The 27,672-nt window shown below is 37.2% G+C and overlaps 1 protein-coding gene across 1 annotated transcript in view; it reads right to left on the bottom strand.

Moving 5' to 3' along the window:
* Positions 1 to 27,341, bottom strand: part of LOC107284455 (neuron navigator 1-like) — a 41,499-nt gene extending 14,158 nt beyond the window's left edge. Inside the window, exons 1-15 of the mRNA XM_015812515.1 lie at positions 27,283 to 27,341; positions 21,743 to 21,881; positions 19,665 to 19,962; positions 17,231 to 17,924; positions 14,983 to 15,432; positions 13,294 to 13,335; positions 12,028 to 12,176; positions 9,235 to 9,405; positions 7,988 to 8,040; positions 7,606 to 7,629; positions 7,414 to 7,491; positions 4,996 to 5,079; positions 3,655 to 3,766; positions 3,001 to 3,148; positions 2,129 to 2,137 (exon numbers count right to left, since the gene is read on the bottom strand). Of these exons, the coding sequence (XP_015668001.1) occupies positions 2,129 to 2,137; positions 3,001 to 3,148; positions 3,655 to 3,766; positions 4,996 to 5,079; positions 7,414 to 7,491; positions 7,606 to 7,629; positions 7,988 to 8,040; positions 9,235 to 9,405; positions 12,028 to 12,176; positions 13,294 to 13,335; positions 14,983 to 15,432; positions 17,231 to 17,924; positions 19,665 to 19,962; positions 21,743 to 21,881; positions 27,283 to 27,341 (2,510 nt within the window). The remainder of the gene's footprint in view (positions 1 to 2,128; positions 2,138 to 3,000; positions 3,149 to 3,654; positions 3,767 to 4,995; positions 5,080 to 7,413; positions 7,492 to 7,605; positions 7,630 to 7,987; positions 8,041 to 9,234; positions 9,406 to 12,027; positions 12,177 to 13,293; positions 13,336 to 14,982; positions 15,433 to 17,230; positions 17,925 to 19,664; positions 19,963 to 21,742; positions 21,882 to 27,282) is intronic.
* Positions 27,342 to 27,672: the final 331 nt, after the last annotated feature.

Genomic DNA, 27,672 nt, shown 5'->3' with positions numbered 1-27,672 from the left:
TTTTAATTGGAAACACAGCTTGTAATATTTGGTTTTAATTCGGCTTTTATCGGGGTTTATTTTCTGTATTTTTGTATTTTGTAATTTTTTGTATTTTGTGTTTATTATTTGTTTTTAATATGCTGTGAACCGCCCTGAGTCCTATGGGAGAAGGGCGGTATACAAATTAAAATAATAAATAAATAAATAAATAAATTTGGAATTTAAATATGCTCCAACAGTCAATTCTACATCCCTATCTTTCTTGAACTCTTATACTGATTTATTACATTTAAAAATAAGGCTAGGTTGTTTCCTTTGTCTTAGACTGTATAAGCCTTTTCTAGTTTTAACGGAAAAATATTCATCAGAACTGGGAACTAAAAAATGAGTATATTCATCATACTCATACATCTAAAGCCTTGCTATTAAAAGACCAAAGAAGCAGACTGTTCTTTCCAAAGTAATGATTCAATCATTGTAAAAAAGATTTTTAAAATAAGAAAAAAGTTGTATGCTTTGCTCGTGAGAGGACTAAATAATGCATGACTTTAATCATGCTCAGGCAGAGCATGCAACATGCAGGCATACACACACTCACACAGACACAAAACAAGCATCGATTCACATGTATATTGAGACAGTAGCAGGAGGAACAGCCACTGTAATGGGTGAAGATAGCACTGTAATGGAAAATAGGGTTAACTATAATTATCATACTTCTAATCTGCCCATTAATCCAATTCTTTAGCAGATTATAGAAATGCTATTTTTCTCCCTCCAGCCAGTCTCTGTAGCAAAAGGAGAAGAAAACTACCTCAGTGAATTGTCTTCTTGTTTAGCTTCAAATGGCAGTTACTAGTATCTAGGACTTGGAATGGGACAACTCGTCACGGCTAACTTGCCATGGCCAAAAGGCCACAGTTAACTTGCCACAGCCAATTCATCACAGGACAACTCACTATGGCCAACTCACCACGTGACAACTCGCTGTGGAACAATTTAACAATTCAGTTTAATTATTTAAAATAATTAAAAAATGTTTTAATTTTTGTCAATCACATTTCATTTTGTCCCTCCTTTGGCATCCTTTCTTTAATGATTATATTCCATAATTTCTTCAATATTATTGTAACTCTTGTTCCATGGCAAATTGCCCTGCAATGAATTGGCCATGGCAAGCTGTCCCACAGTGAGTTGGCTGTGGCAAGTTGGCCATGGTGAGATGTCTTAGACCCTCTAAGATTTGCATTTTGTTCATTTCAGCCTGCTGCAAGCTGTGAATGCTTGAAATCCTGCCTGGATATTCCACAAACAAAGCCTTGACCTTGCTAGTAACACAATGGGTCTGTTTCCAAAATGGAAGGTCACTTAGGGAGGTAGGCATTGCCTGGCAGAAACATTCCTGATGAGGTCTGCCCACACAGAAATAAAGAAAATGTCATAAGTTTTTGAATCTTGTTTTTGGATTATTGAAACTAAGTAAGCCTAGATATCAAGACACCCAAACAAAACTAAGACTGAATATGAAAAGTATGATCAAATGACTTTGTTATTATTTATTTAAACAGCTTTACTTGTATCCTTAAAAAAAGTTATTAATAATTTATCAGAAAATTCACATGGTGATATTATGGCTCAAGTATAATACAATCTTTAAATTGGGAACATTTCCTTAACATAAGAGGAATTGTTTAACTTGTACACACACTCTCTCTCTTTCTCTCCATCTATCTGTAGAACTATTGCTAATGATGAAAAAGGAAGATACTTAAATCCATTTGTTTAAATATACTTCCTTTTCTTATGATAACTATATCATGCGTCTACATACCTTAAGATTGGAACACAGTCTTTAAAAACCAACTATAAATGGGAAGTGATTAAAAATACTAGTTTATGAAAAGCACAATGTTTGTCAGAGTGAATTAGGGCAGATTCAAGATTATATTATCAACAGATATGAAACTTTCCCCCCAATCCCAGTGCAGTGCCTCTTACAATATGACTTGGCAGTGCAAGTACATGAGCAAATGGGACGGTTAGTTTCACAAGTGTTGAGCTGTCCCATATACAATGGAGTGACCAATTAGGAGTAAAACATAAGGAAAGGACTGAGAAGAAGGTGGAAGGGAAGTTCCAAGCTTACCTCATATACCTGAAAATAAAAAAGTGTTGTAGATCAGCATTGAAGGAAGAAAAGGGAAAAACAGTACAGCAAGACTTAAGCATGCATTCAGCTCAGAGCTCCCTGCCCAGAAGAAGCAGGGATGTTCAGCATACAGAGGTAGAACAGACTCCTATTCCAGTCTTCCTAAAGGGAAGACTCACATACTGAGTAGAGAGCTGGGGGTATAGCTCTCCTTGGAACAGTGGGAAATACCAGAGCTGTAAGGATAACATACAGGAAAAATAAGGACTCACATTAGAAGCACAAATAGTGACTTGTCATGCAAAAAAAAAAAAAAAGTTGTGAAGAATTTAGTATAATAATTGCACATTATTCTCTATTTCAAAATGTTTCATTTCAATTACTCTTCTTTTTTTCTGTTTAAAGAGGAGCCTAATAACTGAGACTTTTTTGTTCTATATTCTGGCTCAAAACAAACTGTTGGAATGAGAACAAAAAAATCAAATAATTAAAAGTAAGAGATGGAAGTGAGTGGGCAGAAAAAAAAGGCATATTGAGTACCTTTTAGGTGCATGTGTTTGGTTTAATAAAAATCCATAATGACATGGACGTCACTTCCCTTGATCTGCTAGGCCATCATAATTAAATATGATTGGCGTATACTTCATAGGCCATCGCTTAGAAGCCACCTGTAGCAAGCAATTTTGCATTTGAATTCAATAGCAAAATAATGCAAACTAAAATTCTGTAAGAAATATTTTCTCCAAGCAGGTATAACTACTGCTATAGGTAAGAATCCTGGAATAACCGTGGTTGTCATTCTATTACCTATTCTGATAAAACACTACAGGATTTCATATTCATAAACTGTAGAAATAAACTTAATTCACTTGGCTTCACTTCTATCTTGACCTACCCAGCTTTTCTTCTTCTTCTTCTTGGCATCTGCATCTTTGCCACTACCAATGCTAGAATGGCTGGTGATACTATTCAGGCTGGATATACTATCCGATGAGTTTTGCCTCTTGATTCGTAGTTCTGGACAACAAGGAAAAGAAAAGATCCATTCAGAATGTGCTTACAGACTTGAGTACTTTTGCATCATTGCGTCCTTTCAGTTTTCATGCTCAAACTGATAACTACGTTAAGTATAAAAACACAAACATATATTAAATAGAAAAACAAGGAAGCATATTTTTAAAAATCCCCTCTCTCTTCTGTACAGTTTGTTTCCATTAATTTAATATTATCTTAGAAAGATTAGAATTCTGCATGAAAAACAATCAGCTTATTTATTTAAAAGATACCAACTCAGAACAGGGAAGTGGAGAATATTAGGGAAAGAGATGTGTAAGTGCAATATGCATTCAAAACCATGAATTGATTGCCTATATTTAGAGAAAGATGCATATTGCTTTCCCTGCTGCTTAGTAAGTTCGGGCATTGTCAGATGCTGATACACACAAATGTACACCAAATCTATCATGGAGAAGATGCAGCTAAAAATATCCTCAGGGATCATGAGCACCAACCACTATCCTCACCTTTGGGTGTAATATCAGTTCCATTCAAGGCCCCTTGGATAACAGCCTGAGCTTCTGAATTCTTCTTCTTCAAGAAATCAATAGTTTCCCGCAAGTCCAACAACTCAGTGTCCTGAAAGACATTGCATAATATATTAATGCCTTGAGTTTTATTCTTTTACTAAGAATTCTTCTGAGTAATATTAGTAAAAAGCCATTTTTTCCTAATCCTTATATTCCAAATGGTACAAAGAAGCTGCATCTATCCAGGATTTTAATTTCTCAAAACCAGGGCTTTTTTTCTCATAGAACGCCCAGAACGGAGTTCCAGCACCTTTTTTGGATGGAACCTTGTAGGGTAGGCAAGGCAGGTTGTATGACATGTGTGAGTTCCGGCACCTTTTTTTAAAGAAAAAAAGCACTGCTCAAAACAATGCCAGCCTAATATTTTTTAAAGGGAAGAATGGTTAACTTTCTGACAATAGTGCCCTAGTTTTTGAAGTAATATCTTTAAGTAAAACAGCTCATTAAGCATGGGGAAAGGATTACTATACCTATTGTACTTATTTTTGTGTCTTTTAAAGAGATATAAATAACAATAACATGACTGGAGCAAAACCCCATCAAAACAGAAAATGTTTACATCCTGTAGCCTGCCTAACCCTATTCTAAGAAACTGGGAAAAACTGAAAAGTGTCTAGTATTAAATAAGCAAAGTTGGTTAATTTTCTTCTGTTTTATGTTAATTGCTCTGGAAGTATTGTAAGTCTGCACATTGATCCACCTGAGTTGTAAATTGTGTCATTAAGTGGTAGTATCTGGATGACTTTGGTTAATCTTGGAAAAAGCTATGCAGAGACACACCTAATTAGGACTTAGGGCTACAGATTAGACTGAAAATTGAAAAAACAAAACCCAGAAGACAATGGCAAACCACTTCCATATTGTGGCCCAAAATACAACATAGATCATGGATACGCAATTGCTAGGAGTCAAGTTTGACTCAAGGTAAATTTTATATAGTAATTCACCCCATTGAAAAAGTATAAACTAGTATTTTAACAAATACCCAATACTGGAGAACAAATTATTATATAAACAAAGTTTTACGATCCAAGTCTCTAGACACAGAAGTGGATGTGGTTTTCTTTCCCATACTAGAAGTTTTTGCTTTCAGCTGAGCTTGGATCATATTGCCTAATATCAATTGCCCAAGAGAACTAAATAATAATTATAATTTTCTGCTTTTTTCACCATCTATAGCCCTGAGAGGTTTTTTTTTTTTTTTAAAAAAAACCTGTTCTTCAACAGGAAAGCTAAAGTGACTGTTTGCTGCTTCTCTTCTCTGATATAATGACTCACCTTTTCTTCTGCAGTGTCAGCCAACTGCCGCAGACGGGATGTCATGTTTACCAGACTTTGTTCGAATGCTGCTACTAAATTAGCCTAGAAAGAAAAAGAGCCAATTTTAGTCACAGCCCAATCAAAGTTTATAAAATAACACCAAGGTCATGGTTTGACAAACTTTTTGCCAGCAGGAGAATGAAAATTAGTCCCAAGCTTCTGAACCTGTAACTAAGAGGAGTGAAAATGAGCTTTACTTCGATCAAAAGGTTTGCTAAACGGTAGGATTTGGTCTGACTCTTTCCATTATTATTCACCTCTCATATCTAGTTCTGAGCTGCAGAGAATATGACAGGCAATGAATGTTGGCTTCCTTCAAAGATACTTCAGGCACTGGCTTCCAAGTGAGGATCTAGGCAGGTTAGATGTCCCTATAAGCATCTGTTTGAGTAGGGACATCAGTGTGACAAAGATTGGTCATCAGGTGGCAAGTTCTGACTGATGAAATTTTCTCCCAGGAAAGAGAGATCAAGAGATCATCCACTTGTGCTCTGGATAGCTCCTGTGCTCAAAACCACTACGCAGCCTCTATAGACATTTGACCTGCAAAAGCCTTAGTACTGTAAGCACTTCTGGGTGTATATTAATTTACAACTTGAGAGAGAGAGAGATCTTCTGACCAACATAAAAGAATAAAGACACTTGCTGAGTAGCCTTCTTTTTTGGAATATTGCATCCAGTTTTGGTCACCATGATATAAAAAAAGATGTTGAGATTTTAGAAAGAGCACAGAGAAGAATAACAAAGATGATTACGGGACTGGAGCTAAAACATATGAAGAACAGTTGCAGGAATTGGGTCTAGGCTAATGAAAAGAAAGACTAGGCGTGACATGATAGCTGTGTTCCAATATTCCAATATACCATAAAGAAGAGGGATCAACCTATTTTCCAAAGCACCTGAAGGTAGAACAAGAAGCAATGGATGGAAACTAATCAAGGAGAGAACCAACCTAGAACTAAGAAGAAATTTCCTGACAGTTGGACAATTAATCAGTGGAATGACTTGCTTCCAGAAACTGTCGGTGCTCCAACACTGGAGATTTTTAAAAACGCGTTGGAAAACCATTTGTCTAAAATGGTATAGGGTTTCCTGTTTGAATAGAAGGTTGGACTAGAAGACCTCCAAGGTCCCTTCCAACTCTGTTATTCTGTTAAAACATCTTAAAGGATTTTGGCTTAAAAACAAAAAGCTTAACAAGATTGTGATTTAAGAATGTTTTGAACATATAAAGAAGACAGCAATTTTAGAAAACAGAAGAATATTTTTTCTTTGATAAAAGTGCCTTTGAAAATAGTAAAATTAACCAGACAATCAGACTGAACCTTCATGGGAATGCTGATTGTTTATTATTAAGAAAAGTAGGTACTTGGTAGATTTTATAAAATAAGAAGACAAGGGTAATAGGAGCCTTAGAGTGAGACTGTAGTTACAAAGAGCTAATTGGGACTAAAGTGTTAAAGACAGAGAAAAGCAAAACGGAAATATTACTTTCACCCTAGTAATTGACCTACTTTTACTTCTGGCCATAAATATCACAATGACAACCACAGGAAAAGAAGCAAAAACAGGAAAAAGGAGGGATTCATTACAACAACTTACAGATAACACCAGATTTATGGCAGAAAATGTTTCAGAATTTGGCAAGAGAATAACTGAAACAATTGCCAATAATTTGGATGCTTTAAAAAAGGAAATGGAAGAAAGATTTGCAGAGATAAAAAGGAATATGAAAGATGAAGTTCAAAAGTTTGAAGAATCTGTAGGACAATTGACTGTAGATGTAAAACAAATTAATGATAAAATGAAAATTGTGGAAAGTTAAGACAGAAGTTATAGAAGTAGGGGAAAGATCTGGATAACTTGGGATTACTGGAACTGTTTAAAATTAGAGCAATTCCAGAAGACCATAGGGAAGATATCAAAGAATATTTCCAGGATCACCTTCCAGAAAGTGGTGGAATGAATATAATCCAACATTCCAAAAAGTTCCAAAGGTGGAAGAATAAAAGGCCAAGAGAGGGTGCTGTTGCTACATGGCAACACAAAAGCTTAAAGTCCTCTCCAATGCTCAGTGATAATTTATTGTGGTTGTGCAGCAATACAATCCTGTTAAAACTCTGGACTACACGACATGTTTGTTCAGAACAGCTAAGCTTTGCTGGGATGCCCAGTAACTCTAGTGAAAATTGAACTTCCATTGTATTTCTTTTACCTTGCCTAAATTACTTGTGAATACAATAGGTTGGTTGGTAGGTTGGTCAATAGGTAGGTTGGTAGATAAGTATATAATTGGTTAGTCTTGAAAATTAAAACAGCACTTAGACTCCATGGAATGAGGGCACATTATGCTATTGCACCAATTTGGCTACTCACATTGGCTGAGAGCTGGGATGTCAGTGTGGCTACTTTCTCTTGGGATGACTCCAGTTCACGGCGCAGTTTGCGGATTTGCTGCAGGAGAAAGAGAGAAAAGGCAGGAAAGTCAGGAAGCAGAGGATTGCTGGCTCTCCACCAAAGGTCAAGAGCAGAAGAGCAGTGGGAAGTAAAGTGAGGGATTTACTGTACCTCTGACTGCATCCTCTCCTCAGCCTGGCAGCACATAATGGGGTAGAGGAGAGACAGAGAGGCAGGCAGTTAGGGTGAAAGTAGTAGAGGCATTCCCAGGCAACACAAGTGACCAGCCATGCAAAGAACCCAGCATAAGCACAGACACATTTTTCTATTTTGTTGTTATGTCATTTCTCCACCTCCTCTTCTCATTATACCTTATAATACTGCAAAGTATAGCGCTATACAATGCTACTATTCCCAATGGTGACAAATGCCAAATTCACTTTCTACACTTTCTCTTGGAAAGACTACAGCTAGAAATCACCCTTAGAGAAGGGGGAAATACAGAGAAAGTGAAAGATGGGACAGAATATATGATGAAAGGAGCACAGCTTACTGAGGAATAAGTTGAGGAAGCACTGGAAGCCAGGGACAGCACAGATCCATGAACTGTAATAAAGAGAGAAAGAGTGAGACTTGTCACAAAGTTTCTTTAGCTGCCTATCTAATGGAGTATGATTGGTCACAAAGTGATCCAGTAGGAATAGCATGGATGGAAGGTAGGATGGCAGTTCGGGGGGGGGGGAGGTTATATGTGTAGAAAGGAGTGGGTCAACAACATTAAGAGTTCACATGATGGCTAATATGGGAAATCTGATCAGAAAACTTCAGAGGCAGCAATTATTATTATTATTTTGTTTCTGAATGCTTGACTACAAGATTTCCTGGAGCAAACAAAAATTCCTGATGAAAACCTTATTTTTTTGTGTTTCATGCTTGTTTTTAGAGTAGGAGTTTTCACTTAAATCAAGATATAAATGCCAAAGTATAGTTGCGAAAGTAGAAGTTATGCTTTTCATGCAACTACAGAACTAGAGATTCAAAACCACACTGAGATCCAGATGGTAATAAACAATCCCCGTTGCAACCTACTGTGTAAATTGGTACTTGTTGGCAGTGTGGTTTTCTTTGCAGCAGGGGTCCCCAAAACCTGGGCCATGGCCCACTACCGGGTCGTGGCCTATTTGGAACAGGCCGCATGAGGGTTGTTTGTGCGAGCGATGGGCCATTGTGCATGCACATGTGCACAGCTTATCTTGCGCAAGTCGAGCTGTGTACACATGTGTGCTGGCCTGCCACTCACGGAAGTCGAGCAGCGCATGCATGCGCATGTGTGCCAGCCCAACACTCGCAAGGCCGGTTCCTTTCTCGCTCTCCCCAGCTGGGCTGCCAAGCCACAAAGGTTGGGGACCGCTGCTTTATAGTAAAGTGTTCTGGACAATTTGGAAGTGCTACCACATTCCATTTAAAAATATGCCTTAAAAAGGGTGAAGAACCAGTAATAAATCTAGAAACCAGCTGTGGCTTATGCAAGGCTGACATAACTATGATTCCTACCAAATCCTAGTTGATGATAGTGGACATGCATGCATAAATAAGAAATCAGGTGATCAGATTATTTTAATCCCTTACTCTATTTTGCTGCCCCATAAACAAAATAATAATAATAATAATAATAACCATTCCCTGCCAACTGCCAGCACAGCTTGTACTCTTGAGAAGTTCTGATATACTACAACTGTATCCTTGCATCATTATTATGGAGAAGACTATTATCCTCCTAGCTGGGCGAAGGACTCTCACCATCATCCACAGGGTCGCGGAAGGAGCCTGAGCGGATCATGCCCTTGGGTCGGTCTGCCAAGGAGAGGGTGCTGCCCATGGGGGAGGCGTTGTAGAGCTCGAAGGTGGAGTCCTGAGTGGGAATGCTGTTAGAACGGGTGATCCTTGGGGTGTTGGCTGCTGTGGGACTCACTGCAGGAGAAGGGAGCAGGGAAAAGAGCAGGGAGTCAGAGCAGCTCAGAGCTAGGGATGGGGTCTAGGAAGCAAGGAGCACTATATATGGGGCTAGCAGCCAGGATCAAGGTGGGGAAAGATAAGGAGAAATTAAATGTGCATCACACTTTGCACAAGATCCTTTATCCTGTACCTGTGTAGTTGCATCAGTTTGACTAGTTTGACTTGGGCTGTTATGGTGATTTGGGAGAATATTTGACTCTCATGCCTGTTTAAATGTGAAATATTTTTCACTGACTAAAGCCCATTGACGGATAGTACAGACTACTCAATACCTGTTAATCAATTCCCATTTAAAAGACTTTAAAAGAATAAATTCATTTCATCAACAATAAAATTGCAAAGGTAAAAAATAAGCTGTATTTTTGTATTAAACTGGAGAGACAAAGAAGATGCAACAATAAATAATATATGTACAAAGGAACTTAAGCCTATTATGTAGAATATTTTATTATCATTCTTTAAATTTTATTATGTTTATCCCTAATTGGAGAACTGAATTTGCTCAAATTTCACAGGGGGCTGATTGCTTTTCATTGCACATAAGAAGTAAAATAGACTTGTACTATAACTGTCTATTTAATTTATTTTCATATTTACCTCTAATGAAAAATACCTGTACTTTTCAGTTTTGTATATGTTTTTTCTTTTATTCAACATCCCCACCCCCATTCCCAAGAAAGTCAGGCAGAGCTCTAAAAAACAGATGCTTAAAACAATACCAAAGAATTCTACATGTGAAGCAAGTATGCTGGGTAAGATTCTGGGCTCCTGGATTAAGCTAGGAAAAGCTCTGCATGCTGACTAAGCAAACCTGAAATCAAGCCCATTGATTTATTTAGATATATTTTATCCTGCTCCTATTTTTATTAATAAATAACTCAAGGTGGTGAACATACCTAATACTCCTTCCTCCTCCAATTTTCCACACAACAATAATCTTGTTATTAAACACATTTATATGGTTGTCCAACTCATATGCTGTGACTTTGGCTGGCTTACAATATTATTCCATATTCTTAGCTGTTTGTGTTCTCTCAGCAATCCAGTAGGCATAAACTAAAGAAACCATGATCTTTAATCTATAACAGAGAACAGAGAACCAGTTGGCATAGTGGTTAAAGTACCAGGCTGGAAACCAGGAGACTGTGAGTCCCAGAAAATTGGTTGTGTTGGTGTAATAGGTTGAATAGTCAGATATAAAAAAATGTCTGATTTAAATTTACTTTAGTCACATGGGGGAGCTTCCAAGAGCTTGCTTCAAAAAAAGCAGCTTTACGTCCAAAGTGTCAATGTTTCCTGTGGGCTACAACGTCAGAGTTAATTCTGGATGGGCAAGTTAAAATTCCTTGCAGCCTATCACATTGCAATTTAATGTTTCCCATATTGCATTTGATGTCCAGAGCCTCAAAGCAAAGTAGATGTAATATTTATTTTGCTGCTTACCTCTTCCTCACCTAACATCTCATTCTGACACAAACACACCAATAGTTCAAGTCCCACTTTAGCCATAAAAGTCAGCTGGGTGAATTTGGGCCACTCACTCACTCTCTCAACCCAACCAACCTATTTGGTTGTTGTTGTGGGGAAAATAGAAGGAGGAAGGTGTGTTGGATATGTTCGCCACCTTGAGTTATTTGTAAAAATAATAAGGGCAGGATACAAATAAAAAAAATCAAAGCTTTTGTTTAACCTGGATTAAATTACTAATACAAGTAATCCTCACTTTATGAGGTTGCCAAGTGCAATGTCATGTGACTTATGCTGACTACTGACTTATGATGCCTACAGTATTGCAGTTGTTAGTTGTGAAGTCATGTGATCACCATTTGTGACCTCCTGTTAGCTTTCCAACTGACATTGCTTATCAGAAACTGACAGTGAAGATCGTGAATGGCAATCATGTGACCATGGGATGCTGTGGCCATCAAAATTGCAAGCCAGTTGCCAAGCACTGGAATCATGATCACATGACTGCTGGGGTTGCTGCAACTATGAAGACTGGTCATATGTCTCCTTGTTCAGCACCATTGTTACTTCAAATGGTTGCTGAACGAGTGGTTGTTAAACAAAGACTGCATTTTTTAAAGCATTTTATTATTGCTGCTTTTCTTCCTTACTTGTAAATTTACTACTGCAAATGAAATCATACTTAGTCACTAAAAATTCAAGGGGATGCTCATTGCTATTTTTTCTGGAAATTAAAAGGTAAGCTCAGGCTTGCTCAATAACCCGTGTAGCAAACTGGCTTTGGGAAATTACAGAAATATAGTCTTTCCACCCCATCAGGAATACAGGACGAAAGCGTCGCAGAAGTCTCCGTGTGAAGTTTCACCTTAATCATTGTCTCGTCCAATTTCCATAGGCTATTCAAAATATCTCTAAAATATCTTGCAACATGTTTTTTTTTATATGATGCTATTTTTGGATTATGAGTAGGTTAGAAAGGTGCCAGAAAAAAGAAAATTAAGGAATAGAATTTGAAAAAACGGCATATCTTCTGTTGGATTATACTGATTTAGAACAATTGACCTCTAAGGTTTCCTTTTTTCTAAAAAAGCAAAAGGAAAGGTGACTAACCAATATTGGTGAGTGGAGTTTTCCCAGCCAGTGGTATGGAGAGAGCAGGAGGAGAGGGCAGTTCAGAGGCATCATCCGATTCTTGCATTCCTCCAATTGTATGTGAGTGTCGCCTCTCCTTGGTCTCTTCTTGGGTTTGGATTTGATACCTGCCAAAACCAAGAGATAGAGAGGCAGTTTAACATAATTAATTTATGTTTCTATTGCATTAGGCAGGGATATTAAGATAATTTTTACAATTCTCTTCTTACACATTTATTCATTTATCGCATTTCTATACCATCTGTCTCATTTAAGTGACTCGGGGCGGTTTACAATTAAAAAATTAAAAATAAATTAAAAAATAAATTAAAATCACTGCTCTGTCTTTATGGGGAATTATTGGAATCTAATGGTGTGGTTTTTATATTCAAAGAAATCAGTTTAAAAGAATAGACTGTAATCTAAAATTATAAATTATAATTGACTACAGTTGCTCAGGGATGCTGGATATGTCATCGTCATTATGCAAGACATCATTCTCAAAGGAAATAAATGAAAAGAGATAAATCAAGACTAGAGTTATAATATTTATCAATACAATGATGTTGAAGTAAGCCATCAAAGGACTGGATTGCAGAGCATATAATTATTCTAGTATATATTCGAACTCAATAACAGAAAGAAGTGTTTTATATTGCTATGTACTTGTAAACTGAAATTTTAACTTTTTAAAAAAAAGTCTTAATCATTCACTTTAACTTTTTTTTAAAAAAAACTATTTTAATAAAGCAATTACATTTCAATTGTAGCTTTCAGAAAAATAACAAGGACATATGGTGAGAGAAATAATCAGAATCGATCCGCTGAAATCAATGAGAGTTGTTAATCATGTCTAAATTGATTTCAATGCATCTATTCTGACAGTTTGATGTAATCTATATTGGAATTACAGTTGGAATTGCTATATCACATATGATCAAGAACAGAGTCAAGAAGTCAAGGCTGTAACCAAACCTCTAGTATTATATAATTTGAACAGAAAAAAGGTGAAGTATAATTATAAATTATCTTCGTGAATTGATTTGCTATGGCCTTCTGACTTTGCAATGCTGTAGAATCTCTTGTTTGCTGCTTAAGTAATGAGTGTGCAACTGGCACATAGTTATACAGCACTGGCAGGAGATAAACTCACACTTTCTTTGTCCTTTTTTCACTATCGTAAGTACAGGAAGTTAGACATTTTTCACCCTCCACTGATAATATTAAATAATAGGTAACAATTACCTCAGTCCCTTCTTGGGTAACGTATTCCGGTCACGGTTAGAGCTGCAGGAAGAAAAATGAGCAGTAGTGCTTGTTCATTATTTGCTTGAATCCAGCTGTGGCTCCTGATAAGCAATAAACTGATCGTGAAGTTTGGGGAATGGGCCCAATCAGGCTTCACACAAGCCCAGACTCTGAGCCACTGCAACTTTGCCATGTATGCAAACTAAAGAATTATAAGCTTAAAAATATGGTGAGTTTTAAAGGGTTTGTTCCTGCATTGGAATGCTATAATCCTTTTTCTATCTTTTCATCTCGTTTTCTAATTAGATTAAAGGTAAAAACTCCCACGAATTGAATCTGGTGAGATATGCAAATCAAATACATCCTTGTAATTTGTTTGTCTATATCAGGGGTAGTCAACCTTGGCTCTTTTATGACTCGTGGACTTCAATTCCCAGAATTCCTGAGCCAGCTTAGCTGGCTCAGGAATTCTGGGAGTTGAAGTCCACGAGTCATAAAAGAGCCAAGGTTGACTACCCCTGGTCTATATAGAAATGATTTGCACTTGTTTCTTACAGGATTTTTTTTTACTTTCACGTCTAGTTTAAAGCCTTGGTTAGTATTCCTCAATTTATGACTGGTTGTTTAATGACAGTTTGAAGTTATGATGGCTTGAAAAGAATGCTTTTACACTCCGTAAAGCATTTCTGGCCATCATAAAATATTGCATCACTCGAGTTCCAATCAGATGATCATGATCTGGGGGCTTAGCAATCTATTTATAGGATACTTTGCCAATTGCCCTGCAATCACGTAATCCTATTTGCAATCTTCTCTGCCGGCTTCTCCAGAAAGTCAACAGGGAAACTGGGGGTTGCAGACTACTGCCACCTGCCAAAGGTTTCTCCTCCCCTCCATGCACAGAGAGGATGGCGTGAGAAATTCTTTGTTGGGCTGCAGAAACAAAGTTTGAATCTTCAGAATCCCAGTTTGAGTTACCTTCCTCACAGGGAGGAGAGAGCAACTCCTGCACAGTGCTGGAGAGATGAAGACGTGAGCTTTGTGATCTCTGCCTCATCTCTCCATTTCAGTGCATAAAGTCCCTTCCATGCAAAGAGAAAAGCTGCCCACCCTCCTTTGGCGGAAGCTCTTTTATTCTTCCAATTAACGACCTACATAGTCGCTCAATGACTGCAACTGGGAGAGCTGAAATGAAGTTACTGAGCAAAGCAATCATATAGGTTCTGTCTTAACAATCACTTCGTTCTATGACTGAGATTCCAGCCCCAAATTGTGATCATAAGTTGAGGACTACCTGTAGCCTCTCATCCATGTACTATTCAGGTCTGACCTTGTTTCACTTTTAAAGATTAACCAAGATTGTGTAGGTGGTGCCACCTACATATTACCTTATCTATTTTTATTTGTATGCAACCTTTATTATTTTTATAAATAACTTCAAGGTGGTGAACACATCCAACACACCTTCCTCCTCCAATTCACCCACACAACAACCCTCTGGTTAGGGCTGACTGGCCAAAAATCACCCAGATGGCTTTCATGGCTAAGGTGGGACTTAGAACTCATGGTCTCCTGCTTTTTGGTGCCTTATTGCAGAAATATAATTGAAAATAATATGATAAGTTCTTTTACTACAGTGAAAAATATTTTCCCCATAGCACAGGTATCCCATTTCTCTTCCTCTACCTTTCCAGATGTGTAATTCTTGGGCTTCCAGTCCAGGCCATCTCATTGGACTCTTCCTCAGCAGCAACAGGAGGTGTCGAGGCAATGGTAGGTGCAGCTGTGCTGCCTACAGAGAAGGCATTGTGCAGGTTCATAGGCATCTGTAAGGATTCCATGCTCCTGTGCAATCCTGAAAGCTTGGAGTACATGCGGGTTTCCTTGGGGATGCTGTATCCCCCCATGAGCTCCAGGCCCTGGGAGAAGCTAGCAGAATTAATGTTAAGGACTGGAGCAGGGCTTGGTGTGAAGCATGATGTGAGATGGGTATTTACAGTAGCTGGGTGTGACTCTTGCAGTTTACCACTATGCATCTGATGGAGATCATTTGAAGAAGGGAGATCTAGACTATTAGAGTTCACCTTGTCCAAGTTTGCCAGAGAAGGGGCTTTTACATAGCTTTTGGCAGCTGACCTGCAAAAGAGGAGATCAGTATGAAGACAAAGTTTGGTATAGCGTCTGATATTGCATGCCATGATCACTTCATGTATTATGAAAACATTATATCTAGCACAAGTACATTGAACATTTGCATATGACAGAGAAAAACAACTTTAAGCTACATCAGCTCCCATATAAGAATCAAATGCATCAAATTCACTATCCTGTTGATTTGGGAATACTGGGATCATAGCATAGTTCAGTAACTGAAGAATGTTTCCTTTCAGGAGATATTCCCATTACCCCAAGTCATCCCAATGCAATTGGGACTCAAACCAGATGCTGAGTAACACTTTTTAAAAAAATAATAATTAAGGGTTCACACATAAGAATTCAAACTAATGAGCTCTAGAGCAATTTAGTTTTGAACATATAATCACACGAAAACCACAGAAACCTGCTTTTTCAGTCAAGCCTTTGGTTCATCTAACTTAATATTCTTAATACTAATTGGCAAAAGCTTGCCAGAGTTTCAGGCAGGAATGTATTACACATTCTTAAAGATTCTGAGAAATTACATCTTACAATATTTGCTTGGCAATATATAAAATGAAATATGCACTAATTAATAGTATGACCAGATAATCTAATAGGCATATCTGCAGTTTAAGAGATGCAGTGCTTGAACAGAAAGCAACAATTCTATTTTGCAAAGTTACTTAAAAATTGAAATGAAGGAAAGAATTAGTTGTGTACTTGAACTATAGAATGAAGAAATAGAATACTCTATTTTGGAGACTCAGTGGGTCCAGTTCTTAAAAAAATGTGACATATGCTTATGATTCACAATTGAAATTCATAAGCAAACAGTATTTCATGCTTATTAGACTTCTCAAAATGTCAAAATACCAAATAAGAAATATTTATCTTGTTTCTTTGTTGGTGTTATGGCATTTATTAAATTTTACAATTTTTAAAAAAAACTTTTTTAGTATTCCATAATCCTCATACTACTTGCTGATATTCAGCTTGTAATCAATCAGAATTCCAAAATTCTTTTTATATTTACCAATCTAGATATTCTGTCTATATAAATGCATTTGATTTTTTTCATAAATGAAAAATATCAGCATTATATTTCATTGTATTATTTTTAGTCCTACAGCGACCCTTATTGAGTTTGTTTAGAATTTTGTTTCTACATCAAGAATATTAAAACATAGTTTCTCAGTTTTGTGTTACCTGCAAAGTTCCTCAAACTCTTTATACAAATCGTTTATATAAGTATTAAAAAGGACCAAACTCCACTGTACTTCCCTTGATATCTTAGTCTCTTTTCATGAAGAACAACTAATGAACAATCTTTGAAATACTTGTTCAGGGAATCTGTGGATCCACCTAGAAGACATGCCACCTAGCCCTTATTTATAAGCTTGCTTTATCAAAATGTCATATGTATTTTCTCTGATGCTTCATTCTAGTCATAACACTCCAGACTCCACAATTTTATCCACACAGCATTCTTAAATTAGAAAACAGACCAAATAAAGCACTGATCAAAATGACATTTTTGCCAGTAACTAAACAACAAACTTAAGCTCATCTTGTCTCCAGTATGGACAGGAAAGAGTTATTGTGACTGGCAGACTATAAACTCATACTGTCCAAGAACGGAAGGAATTACTCACTTGTCTTCATATTTAAAATCCCCTTAAAATGGTTTAAAAGCATAAATAATAGCACAACTATAATTAATTGTAATCATGTAATTGCCCTTACATAAATAATTGTGAACTGAAGCATCTTATTGTTTCAAAACCACCATTCCTACCTGAGGGGTGTGGGCGGCAGCTCAGCCTCTTTTGTGGGGGTCTGGTGGTCACTTGGAGCTTTTGGGGTGCTTTCAGGGGAGCCAATGCTCTTGAGTGAGGCAGAGTCAGAGTCCAGTGCCACTGCTTTGGCTTTGGCCTTCTCCTTCTCCCTGTCAGTCTGATTCACTGGCCCTGGGGTGCTCCGACTTGTCCCTATTTTAGAGGGTTCCTTGAGGCGTGAAACAGAAATACCCCCCTTGGCACTGAGGAGGCTGGGATCAATGTTGCTGCTGACAGGACGTGGGCCACTTCGTCCACCAGTGACACTCATGGAGCTAGATTTGGCAGGGCGTGGCAGGCTCCGATACTGGATGTTGGTACGGGCCCCTGGCGCCATAAATCCAGGCTCCCCTGCATTGGAGACATCCAAGCTGGTTTTCCTGCCATTAACAGGTTTGACAGGGATACTAGAGTTCTTCTGGATCTTGCCAAGTGTAGCTGAGCCACCAGCTTGCATCACTGTGGCAGTACCCGTTGCAGGAGGGGGTTTCTTGTTGTAACCAAAGGAGCCAGCCGTGGTGGTTCGTGTAAGCCCAGAGGGAGGCTTCTTGGCATCTGAAAGCCGATCTCGGCCAGCATCAGAAGATGAGCGCTGCAGGCCAGCATTTTTCACAAACAGTTTGTTTTTGTCTGTTGCTTTTGCTTCAGGCTTACCTGAGAAAGGGAAGGACTGATCAGGAAACAACATTTGGAATAGATACAGGAAAAGGTATGCCTTTACACAGATCTTTGGATAAAAAAAAGAACTTATTTCTATCTTATTAGAAATCTTATTATTACATATTATACATACATACATATATATTGTACGTATCTATCTATCTATCTATCTATCTATCTATCTATCTATCTATCTATCTATCTATCTATCTATCTATCTATCTATCTATCTATCACACCTGTATTATTTTTATAAATAACTCAAGGTGGAAAACATATCCAACACACCTTCTCCTCCTATTTTGGGCTGAGAGTGTGTGACTGGCCCAATATCATCCAGCTGGCTTTCATGTCATGGCCAAGGCGGAACTTGAACGCACGGTCTTTTGCTTTCTAGTCAGGTGACTTAACCACTAGATCAAACTTACCTTCAGCTTGAGTCAAATTTTGCCCATTGGCCTTCCCTCCAATAGATAGCCAAAATCTATTTCTGTCCCTTTCCATCCCCAAGCCCCATTCCACAAGATGAACCTAATCCATTCCCATAGTCATGACAGGTCATCAAAAAATAAGTTGCCTTATTGGAAACTTGTTGCCTTGAAATGCTGGTTGTAGTGTGATACAGCAATTCTCCAGGAATGTCAGGATATATTCCTATTTGTGTGTTTGCTAAGCTCCTTTCCTTTGGGTAGAGGATAAATAATTTACTCAAAACTGACATTTTGGGATTCCAGATATTATATAAGAGCTTGAAACACTCAGACAAAGAAGGTAGAGTGTAAGATTTTTCCAATAATGTCTTGTTGATAGTTCATCCCTTTATCTTCTACAAAAATCATAAATATTGTGTAAACATGTAGAGTATTCAGATATGAGCATATGTAATAGAAAGGAAAGGTTTTGTCACATTTGTATACAAGTATCAATTACTTAAGATTTAGTTTGGTGTAGTGGTTAACACATCACTGAGAAACCATGAGTTCTACGCCTGCCATAGGCAAAAAGCCAGCTAGGTGATCTACAGCTAGTCACATTCTCTTTTTCCTAGGAAGGAGACAGTGCAAACCACTTCTGAAAAATCTTGCCAAGAAAACTGCAAGGACTTGTCCAGGCAGTCTCCAAGAACTGGACACATTTGAATGGGAAAAAAATACTCAGATATAATAATTGTTGCAATTGCAACATTTTTGCTCAGAATAGCTTTTCTCATTCTGGTGCTGTTGGATTTCAACTGCCCTAATCCCTCAGCCATAATACTCAGTTGCCATGCTGCTTGAAAGATAATAGGAGATATACAGTTACGGAATATAATAAGGTGAATTCCCAGGAAAAAGGGTATTTAAGAAAGAGGATGAAGACAGCCCTTCTCTAATAGTTTACAGACTATATTGTAAATGCAGATAATAAAGTGCTTAGTTTGGCAAGATTCTGGCTACAGTGGGACAAAAGAAGTAAGTTTGGAAGGATCCCCACATGTTAGTTTTGATTTGAGGCTTGACTGAAACATCTGAAGTCTGAAATATCCAAAGAGCACCAAATTGGAGGTAGCTGGCTTAAAAATTCCTAAGAGTCACGACATGACTGAATATTTTACTGAGGTACAACTGTAGATTCATTAAAATATTTCTGGCCTTATTAGTGTCCTAGAAATAGTCAGGCACTCCTGCTTGGACTCTGCAGACAAATGGGAAACAAATAAAAAGTGTAACAATATAATTTCAATGACAATCTCACCTGCCACTTTAAGAGTCTGGGCTGTGTGAGTAATGGGAGAGGTCACTGCCACAGGTGGTGTCTTGCCCTTCTTCAAGGAGCCTGGTGGGCCCAAACTAACAGGCTTTTTCAGCTCCCCACCTTTGGCAGGAGCTTCATCACAGCTTTCAGAACGTTCCCGTCGCCATTTGGAGGAACTGTGCTCTATTTTCAGGCTCCCGCTGTCATAATCCATCTTCTTCTGGGTCTTCTCCTCTGGTTCACCATACCAGTTCAGCCCACTCTCTGCCAATGACCGTTTCTCAGAATCTGTGCGCAGCTACAGGACAGAAAACACTATGAATGAGACATTTCAGCCTTTCCTTCTGTGATGCTCCCCAAGGTTCATCCATCTGGTTCAGAAATATTGTGACCTGGTGACAACAAGTCATAAACCCTTGATCCTATATTTCTAAATAATTTTCTTCACAGTTGGCATGCCAAGGGATTGCCTGCATTTAAAACACATATTTCACTGCTCAGCTGCAGCCTTTATACTATCAAAGCCTCTAAAGCCTTTGGAAGCACCAATTTTGAAGAAGAGAGGTCTGCAGAATCAAAACACATAAGCCCCTCGTGTATTGAGAGAATTCAGAGCAAGCACTTGGTATTTGCCAACAACAACAACAACAACAACAACAGTAATAATAATAATAATAATAATAATAATAATAATAATAATAATAATAATAATAATAATAATAATAATAATAATAATAATGTCAGAAGGGACCTTGGAGGTCATCTAGTACAACCCCCTGCTCAGGCAGAAACCCTACACCATTTCAGATAAATGCTTTGGAGAATAGCTTGGCTCCCTCTTCTTCGTGGCAACCCCTGAGCTATTGGAACACTGCTATCATGTCCCCCCTCGTCCTTCTCTTCATTAAACCAGACATCCCAATTCCAGCAACTGTTCCTTATATGTTTTAGCCTCCAGTCCTCTAATCATCTTTGTTGCTCTTCTCGGTACTGTTTCTAGATTCTCAATATCTTATTTATGTTCTTATCCATCAAAATAGGGGAAAAAAAAACCATTTTAGATGAATATAGACAGAATGGTTCTGCTGGAGTCAGTGTGGCCTATATCATGCATGGTTATATTAGTCTTAATGATTTTAATCAAAATATTGTAACTGTAATTAGATTTAGATCCAATCCAGTATTTTAAGAAAGATTTAAAATTTTCCCCCAAAACAATGGCAGCTGTCTATGTTAGCAGTAAAAAATAAAAAGTAAAAAAGTTAACATGCAAAAAAATATTTGAACTTGCAAATAATTTGCAAATAAGCCAGGGAAATGTGTAAATTGGGCAAAGAAAAAGGGGGAAATGATATTGAAGTTACAAAATGGAAATACTATAATAACAACAGATAATCTAAAGATGCAATACTAGAGTACTAATTAATACTACTTTAAATTATATAAAGGAGAAGAAATTCCTCTGGCAAAGGCTGGTGGATATTTGAAGAAACAAAATTTACCAAAGATAGAAACAATTAACAATTGACTCATTACAATAAGGAATTTTGTGAAGCTATAAAAAGGGAAAAATCGGAAAAGTGCATGGACCAGACAGTTTACCAGCCTCTTATTATAAACATTTTGAAGATGAATCATTACAATTGTTGCAAAACACGATGAATTCTATTTTGCAAACTGGAAACATACCAGATAGTTGGATGTAGACTAATACAGCATTAATACCTAAAGAAGTTCAAGACTTTGACTTCACCAAAAATTATCACCTGATATCATTATTGAATAATGATTTTAAGTTATTTACAATGATTTTAGCTGAAAGAATGAAGATGGTTTTATAGGACTTTATTCATGAAAATCAATATGAGTTTTTACCTAAAAGACAGCTGAGGGACAATTATTAGAAATACATTGGATATTTTAGAATACTTGGAACAACATAAAGTTGCTTTTCAAAAATACTTTCAAAAGCCCCTCTGTGAGGCAGATTGGTGATTAAGAAGTTAGATAGATAGACAGACAGACAGACAGACAGACAAATAGATATTTTTGACCACCATAATTTTTGGTCTACATACCGCTATGGCAGAGTTCCTGCGGGAAGCCGTGGGGGTGGAAGGTAGGGAATTGAGTGAAGAACTAGCATTGAATTCTTCTGAACTGAGATTGTCTGAGGCATCACTGAGGCCACTACTGATGGAACTACTTTCATCCCAACTGGAAGCCAGAGAAAAGATAAATGATTAGTAAAATTTAGCACAGAGGTACTGCTACATAACCAAATGTATTCTTCCCCATTCAACAATGTCCCGGAAGAAAAACCAAGGAATATCAATTAAGTTGCAAAATAATAAATTGATTTGCAAACAGGATGTTTCATCCTACTTCCTGAAACAAAAGCAAAGATAAAATGGTAAGATTGAACTATAACCATTTAGTTTAAATAAAATTACCCAGTATGAACCAAATCTTAGTAATTAGTCTGAAGAAAAAGTTGCCAAAGATATTGAATGTCCCAAGACAAAGAGCTCATGCTCTGGATCAACTGTGTTTGACCAGGTGCTTCCACGAATATTGGATTTCAGTTCCAGTAATTCCCAGCCGCCAGTGAGTTGGGATTATAGGAATTAGTCCAACACATCTGGAAGGCATGACACTGAAGAAGGCCATTCCAGACTATTTTATTTATAGATTCATTGGACCTTAGCATTCCTTTACTAACATAGCTAAGGTAAGCCAAACAATGGTAAGAGGATTGCTAGTTTTCATTATTTCTACTGCTCATCTAGGAGGGGCAAAGATGATTCAAAATACCAACTCATGCATGACATGAACAGTTTTAGTGTTTTAGTCCTGAAGGTTAACACACACACACACACACACACACACACACACACACACACACACGTGTGTGTATGTGTGTGTGTGTGAACTAATAAGGTAAATTTAATCTGGTGTGATTAAATTGCAATGATTATCATTGCAATTTAATCACTGATGCGCACAGAAAACAGACAAATCCTATTTAAAAATGAGAAATGGCAAGTGGGAGGAAGATGATGAGGAATTTTTGCCAATCTTCCCACATGGGACAAGGAGTTCACGGACACCCTGAACAGGAAGAAGCTTCTTTCCAGCTCGGAGAGGCTGACAGGAGCAGGTGCTTGGGGGAAGGAAAAGCAATGTGTCTGTTTGTTTATCTCACTAAAAGGCTTTATTCATCTCGTCTGGTGTTTTACACATTAAACTCCAAGATGACTAGCCCAGATGCATTCAAATAACTACCCATGTCTGAGCTTCTCTTTAAACAGACAAGCTTTCCAAACATCCCATGAGTCCTGTATGAAAAGAGCTAATTATGAAAGGGGTTAATTATTTGACTATCGATCAATATTTAACATACAATATAGAAAAAAACCCCAATCTGATCACATTAGGGAGCACACTTTTTATGTATGAATGAAACTATTATATTTCCAAATATCCTTACTAACAACTTTGAATTGCACTTCTCAGTCATTATGTTCAGCTCTCTGTTCAACCATTGAACAGATGGTTAATACTTAAGGGTGGGAGGATATTTTTAAATCGGGAGACAGTGCATAGGTTTGTTTTCATTTTCATTTCACTGAGCAAACAACTTACAAACAGAACAACAGGGAAACAATCCCACCATTTACAAAGAAGAAGCATGTTACAATGATCTTCCAGATGTTTTTGAAATGTATTGTCATATAACATGCTCAGTAAAGTTCACTAATTACCTTGTTTGTGGGAAAGAAAATTTACTGATTCAATTTTATTTTACAGTGAAATCTTGACTTAGTAGACGTTAATGCAATGGACTTTGAATGCAATGGATGAGATTTTGATTATATTTGCATCATTTATATCATGTGTCTATTTCCATTACAATGCAAAAAGAATATCTTGATGCAAACAATGTAGATTATGTCATTTGCATGACAACAATACAGATCTAAACTGTAATTAGTTTTGCTTAATTTTAGCTTCTTCCAATATGTGAAACAGTAGACTTTGGCTTATTTAACAAGCTTTGAAATAAAAGTATAGCTTAATGTAATCTGTTAACATAACTGCAGTGTATAAGCTATGGTTTTTAGCTAAATATTTTGTAAGAAATAGCCATTAACGCTTATTCAACAAAACATAGATAAGCAGACTATGCTTATGAACTCAACTTTTGATTTGGGAACTGCATGAAAATAGTGGTAGCTTGTCAAATTGGTGCATATCCCACTCTTACAAACTAATAACTACCATTTCATTTTAATGTATGCCAATTAGTGTACATTCAAAGTGACAATAAAGTTATTATTCTGTTCTGTTCTACTCTATTCTATTCTCACCAAGATTCAGTCTTAAATGTGTTCAGTTAAGATATATGCTCTATGTACATTGATTATTACTAGTGAATCAAATTTGAATTATACAGAATCATCACAAAAGATGTTTTGGATGTGATAAGGGTGGGGATTCTTCTGTTGAGCTGTATTATGCCAATAAGGATAAAAGGATTAGTAGAGGTTTAACTCTTTTGCCCATAAAGATGAAGTCCTAGAATATCCCTGTAAAAATGGAGCCATTCTAGATTAATTTTACTTCCCTCTCTCCAATCACATAGTTGGTAGAAGATAGGAGAAAGAGGATGAGGAGTGAGTAAGCCTCTTCTAATTCTATTGATAGAAATGCCAACACTGATCAACATTGATAAAATATTGTTTTACTTTAACAATTAAAAAAGGGCCAGACATATGGCAGCTTGGAAGCCATCAGGGATGGCCATTTCTGATTGACTAGGGCATCTGTGTGTTCAAAGTGCACAGGGCAATTTTTTCTGAGATAATAGGCAACTGGTTCAGCTGCATCACACAACACTACTTTGAAGCTCTAGGTCTGACAGAAATTCAGTACATAAAGAATTGCCCATAACTGACTGCATCTATGCCCTGAGGAAAGCTGTACCAGTAATTTGTAGTTCGCTTAGCTATTGCTATAAACATTGTGTTTTGAAATTTAAACAGACATATGCAACCATGGTTGACATAGAGGGAGGGGAGAGAGTAGAAGTAAATTTTAACAATTCATGGACAGCAGAATAAAATATCAAACAAACCAATTTGGCTAAGAATTCAACCTTTCTCTTCACTCACAGATCCCAATTATACAGAACTAGTTTGTCTTCTACAATTCTTTCCAAGGATAACAAGAAAATTAGTCCAAGAGCAATTGGGGAATTGTCTATAAATATTTTGCTACAGAATTTGTCCTCCAGAAACATAACATGTGAGGGTGAGAGGATTAGCTGGAATAACATCTCCTTAACATGGACTTCTGCTTTATACAGAATAATAATAATAAAAAAGATTATCGTTCCATGGACCTTTCTGTGGTTTTCTTGTTAGTTATCAGACTGTTCCTGCTGTTGTTTGATGCCCTTTGTCTGACCTTGTTCTGGAATGGTGTTTCAGCCAGGGAAGTTGGCACAACCCGATCTTTTGACATCTGATGCAAACTGTACCACCTGGATTAACATGCATATTATTATTTGGGAAGATTTCACACTTCCCCAAGGCTTCCTGTGCAAAAAATATTATCAAACTGTGAATAAAACTGTCTAAATAAATTATGCCTAAAATTGAGAGTACAGCACTAGCTGTTTAGGTAGCGTTTAAATATAAACTGGTGTAGATTTTTTTTAAATCATAGATTTTAAATTGATCATATTTTATACAATGTTGGCAGCATCCATGAAATAAATGTTTATTCACATTGGAAGAGATAAAAACCAGGACCTGAATAAAGCTTCACCTTTTAATCTTTGACTAAGCTGTCCAATTGTAGTTCAAAATATTCATGCTTATTTGCAAGGATTCATCCCTAGATGCTACTTTGAGTCTCTTCCTCTGGCAACAAATAAGTCTTGTTCATGAATATGATGCAGTGAGTAAAAACAGCTGAGCAGTAGGGACTATTACCGAACTATTACTAGCAATAGATTTAATTTACTTGCTTTTTAGGTTCTTTCATGCTTATAGACAAATGAAGTCAGTATTCTAATAAATATTCAGTGTAGAAAATCAGGGATACATTCTGAGAATTAAACAATCTGTAGGCCTTCTTTGATTCAGATTCTCAAGCAAAAAAATCCTAGGGATATCATCTCTAACCAAAATAAGCCCTGAGGCATTTGTTCTGTAGCCCTTTAACACAGTGGTCCAAAGCCTCAGGTCTGGGAACGGTACTAGGCTGCAGCCCATTGAGAACCAGTCTGCGCAAGTGGCCAGGAAGTGCACAAAGCTTCATTTGCGCATGTGCGGGAGCTAGGTTGCACATGCAAAACCATCCCCATCCCGTGCGGTTGCTGCTGGTGGTCCATGTAGCAGTTGGGGGCTGCTGCTCAAACAGGTATCATTGCAAATTATCTGGGCAAATTTACTCTATCCCAATTTTTAAAGCTTTATTCTCAGAGTTATAGGCTCTAGCATAGAAACAATTTAATATTGTATATCAAAGATTTTAAATTTTTTGCATTTATAATTTATGAAGTGACTTATCTATAAAATATTTTTTTGCAATAATTCTTTTTGATTACTTGAGTTTGATTCAGCTGGGTGGTTCCATGCACTCTGGGGTGCATGCACCCATCAGTTAAACAATGTCATCTCGCAGGATGCAGCAAGCACTCCTACTCTCCTGCAATTCCTGTCCTCTGAAATGATCTTGTTCCAGAAATTGGTGTGGCCCACTCTTAGGACATTCAGAAGACTACTTCACATCTGATTGTTCTCTTGGGACTCAGGGCAGGTTGATTGTAGAGCCCCCTTTTGTTCTTGTTTTGTTTTAATCTTGTTCTGAATACTACATAAATACATACATATATACATATATACTCTCCTAGCTGTAAGCATTCAGAAGTTCAGGAATCAATCAGTAAACAAATAGGTGGTTGTTTTTTTAAAAAAACCTAATAAATGAGAAATTTCAGTTTTTCCTCACACTTTTATTATATATTCTGTTTTGTATTACACTGGGTTGTACAACCCAGACCATAATCTCTTAACAAAGACAGGTGTCAGTCCTAAAATAGATGAATACATGGTTATAAAGATACTCTAATACTTAATATATAGTGGCAGGAATGACTTTCAACAAAACGTGATCTAGGAACTTTTGTCAAATTGGCTCTGTGGTTTTCTCATACTCCAGCTTCTGTAATGTAATTAATGGGAGAGAATCTTGCTGATAATACCCTAGTAGACCATGTGTAAAAGCCCATCTTTTAATCTGTCAATCAAATCACCTCAAGTAAAGAATGCTGCTCAGTCACTGCATTGATCTAAAGCTCTAGGCTAGAATGACAGCTACCACTTATGCCCAATGTCCATCTTCACAGCAACCCATGGAATAAACTCCTTCCAACAGAATAAGCAGCGCCTGTTTTCAGGTCACTGCTTCACCAGGTCAATAATAGCCCTGAAAACATTTTAACAAGTCTAGAAGAGATATTGGGCATAATAATGATAGAAGGATTTGAGCACAATTTTCTTAAATAGTAAAGATAAGTCAAACAAGATCATAAACTACAAGTTATTACCTCCTCTTCAGTACTTTAATGAGTGGAACAATGTCAAACAATGCCATGAGAAATCCCATGGCTACAGGCCAATTTAGGAAGTCAGAGAAAGAAGGGAATGTCAAACCACATCTTCTGCCAAAAACAGATGTAGTCATGTAGATACTAAAGCAAAATATATGATACACCGGACCTAGCAACCCTGGTTGAAACCCTGTTAAGCATGACTGGATGTCAGAGGAACCTGGATGGGACACTAATAATAATAATAATAATAATAATAATAATAATAATAATAATAATAATAATAATAATAATAATAATAATAATAATAATAATAATANGAGCATTCACCGCTTCTGGAGGCAGGTTGTTCCACTGGTTAATTGTTCTCACTGTCAGGAAGTTTCT

The sequence above is a fragment of the Protobothrops mucrosquamatus genome, unplaced genomic scaffold (genome assembly GCF_001527695.2).
Source record: "Protobothrops mucrosquamatus isolate PMUCROS unplaced genomic scaffold, P.Mucros_1.0 scaffold94, whole genome shotgun sequence".
NCBI lineage: Eukaryota > Metazoa > Chordata > Lepidosauria > Squamata > Viperidae > Protobothrops > Protobothrops mucrosquamatus.
The sequence above is the reverse complement of the archived record's forward strand: the minus strand, read 5'-3'. Positions and strand labels throughout refer to the sequence as shown.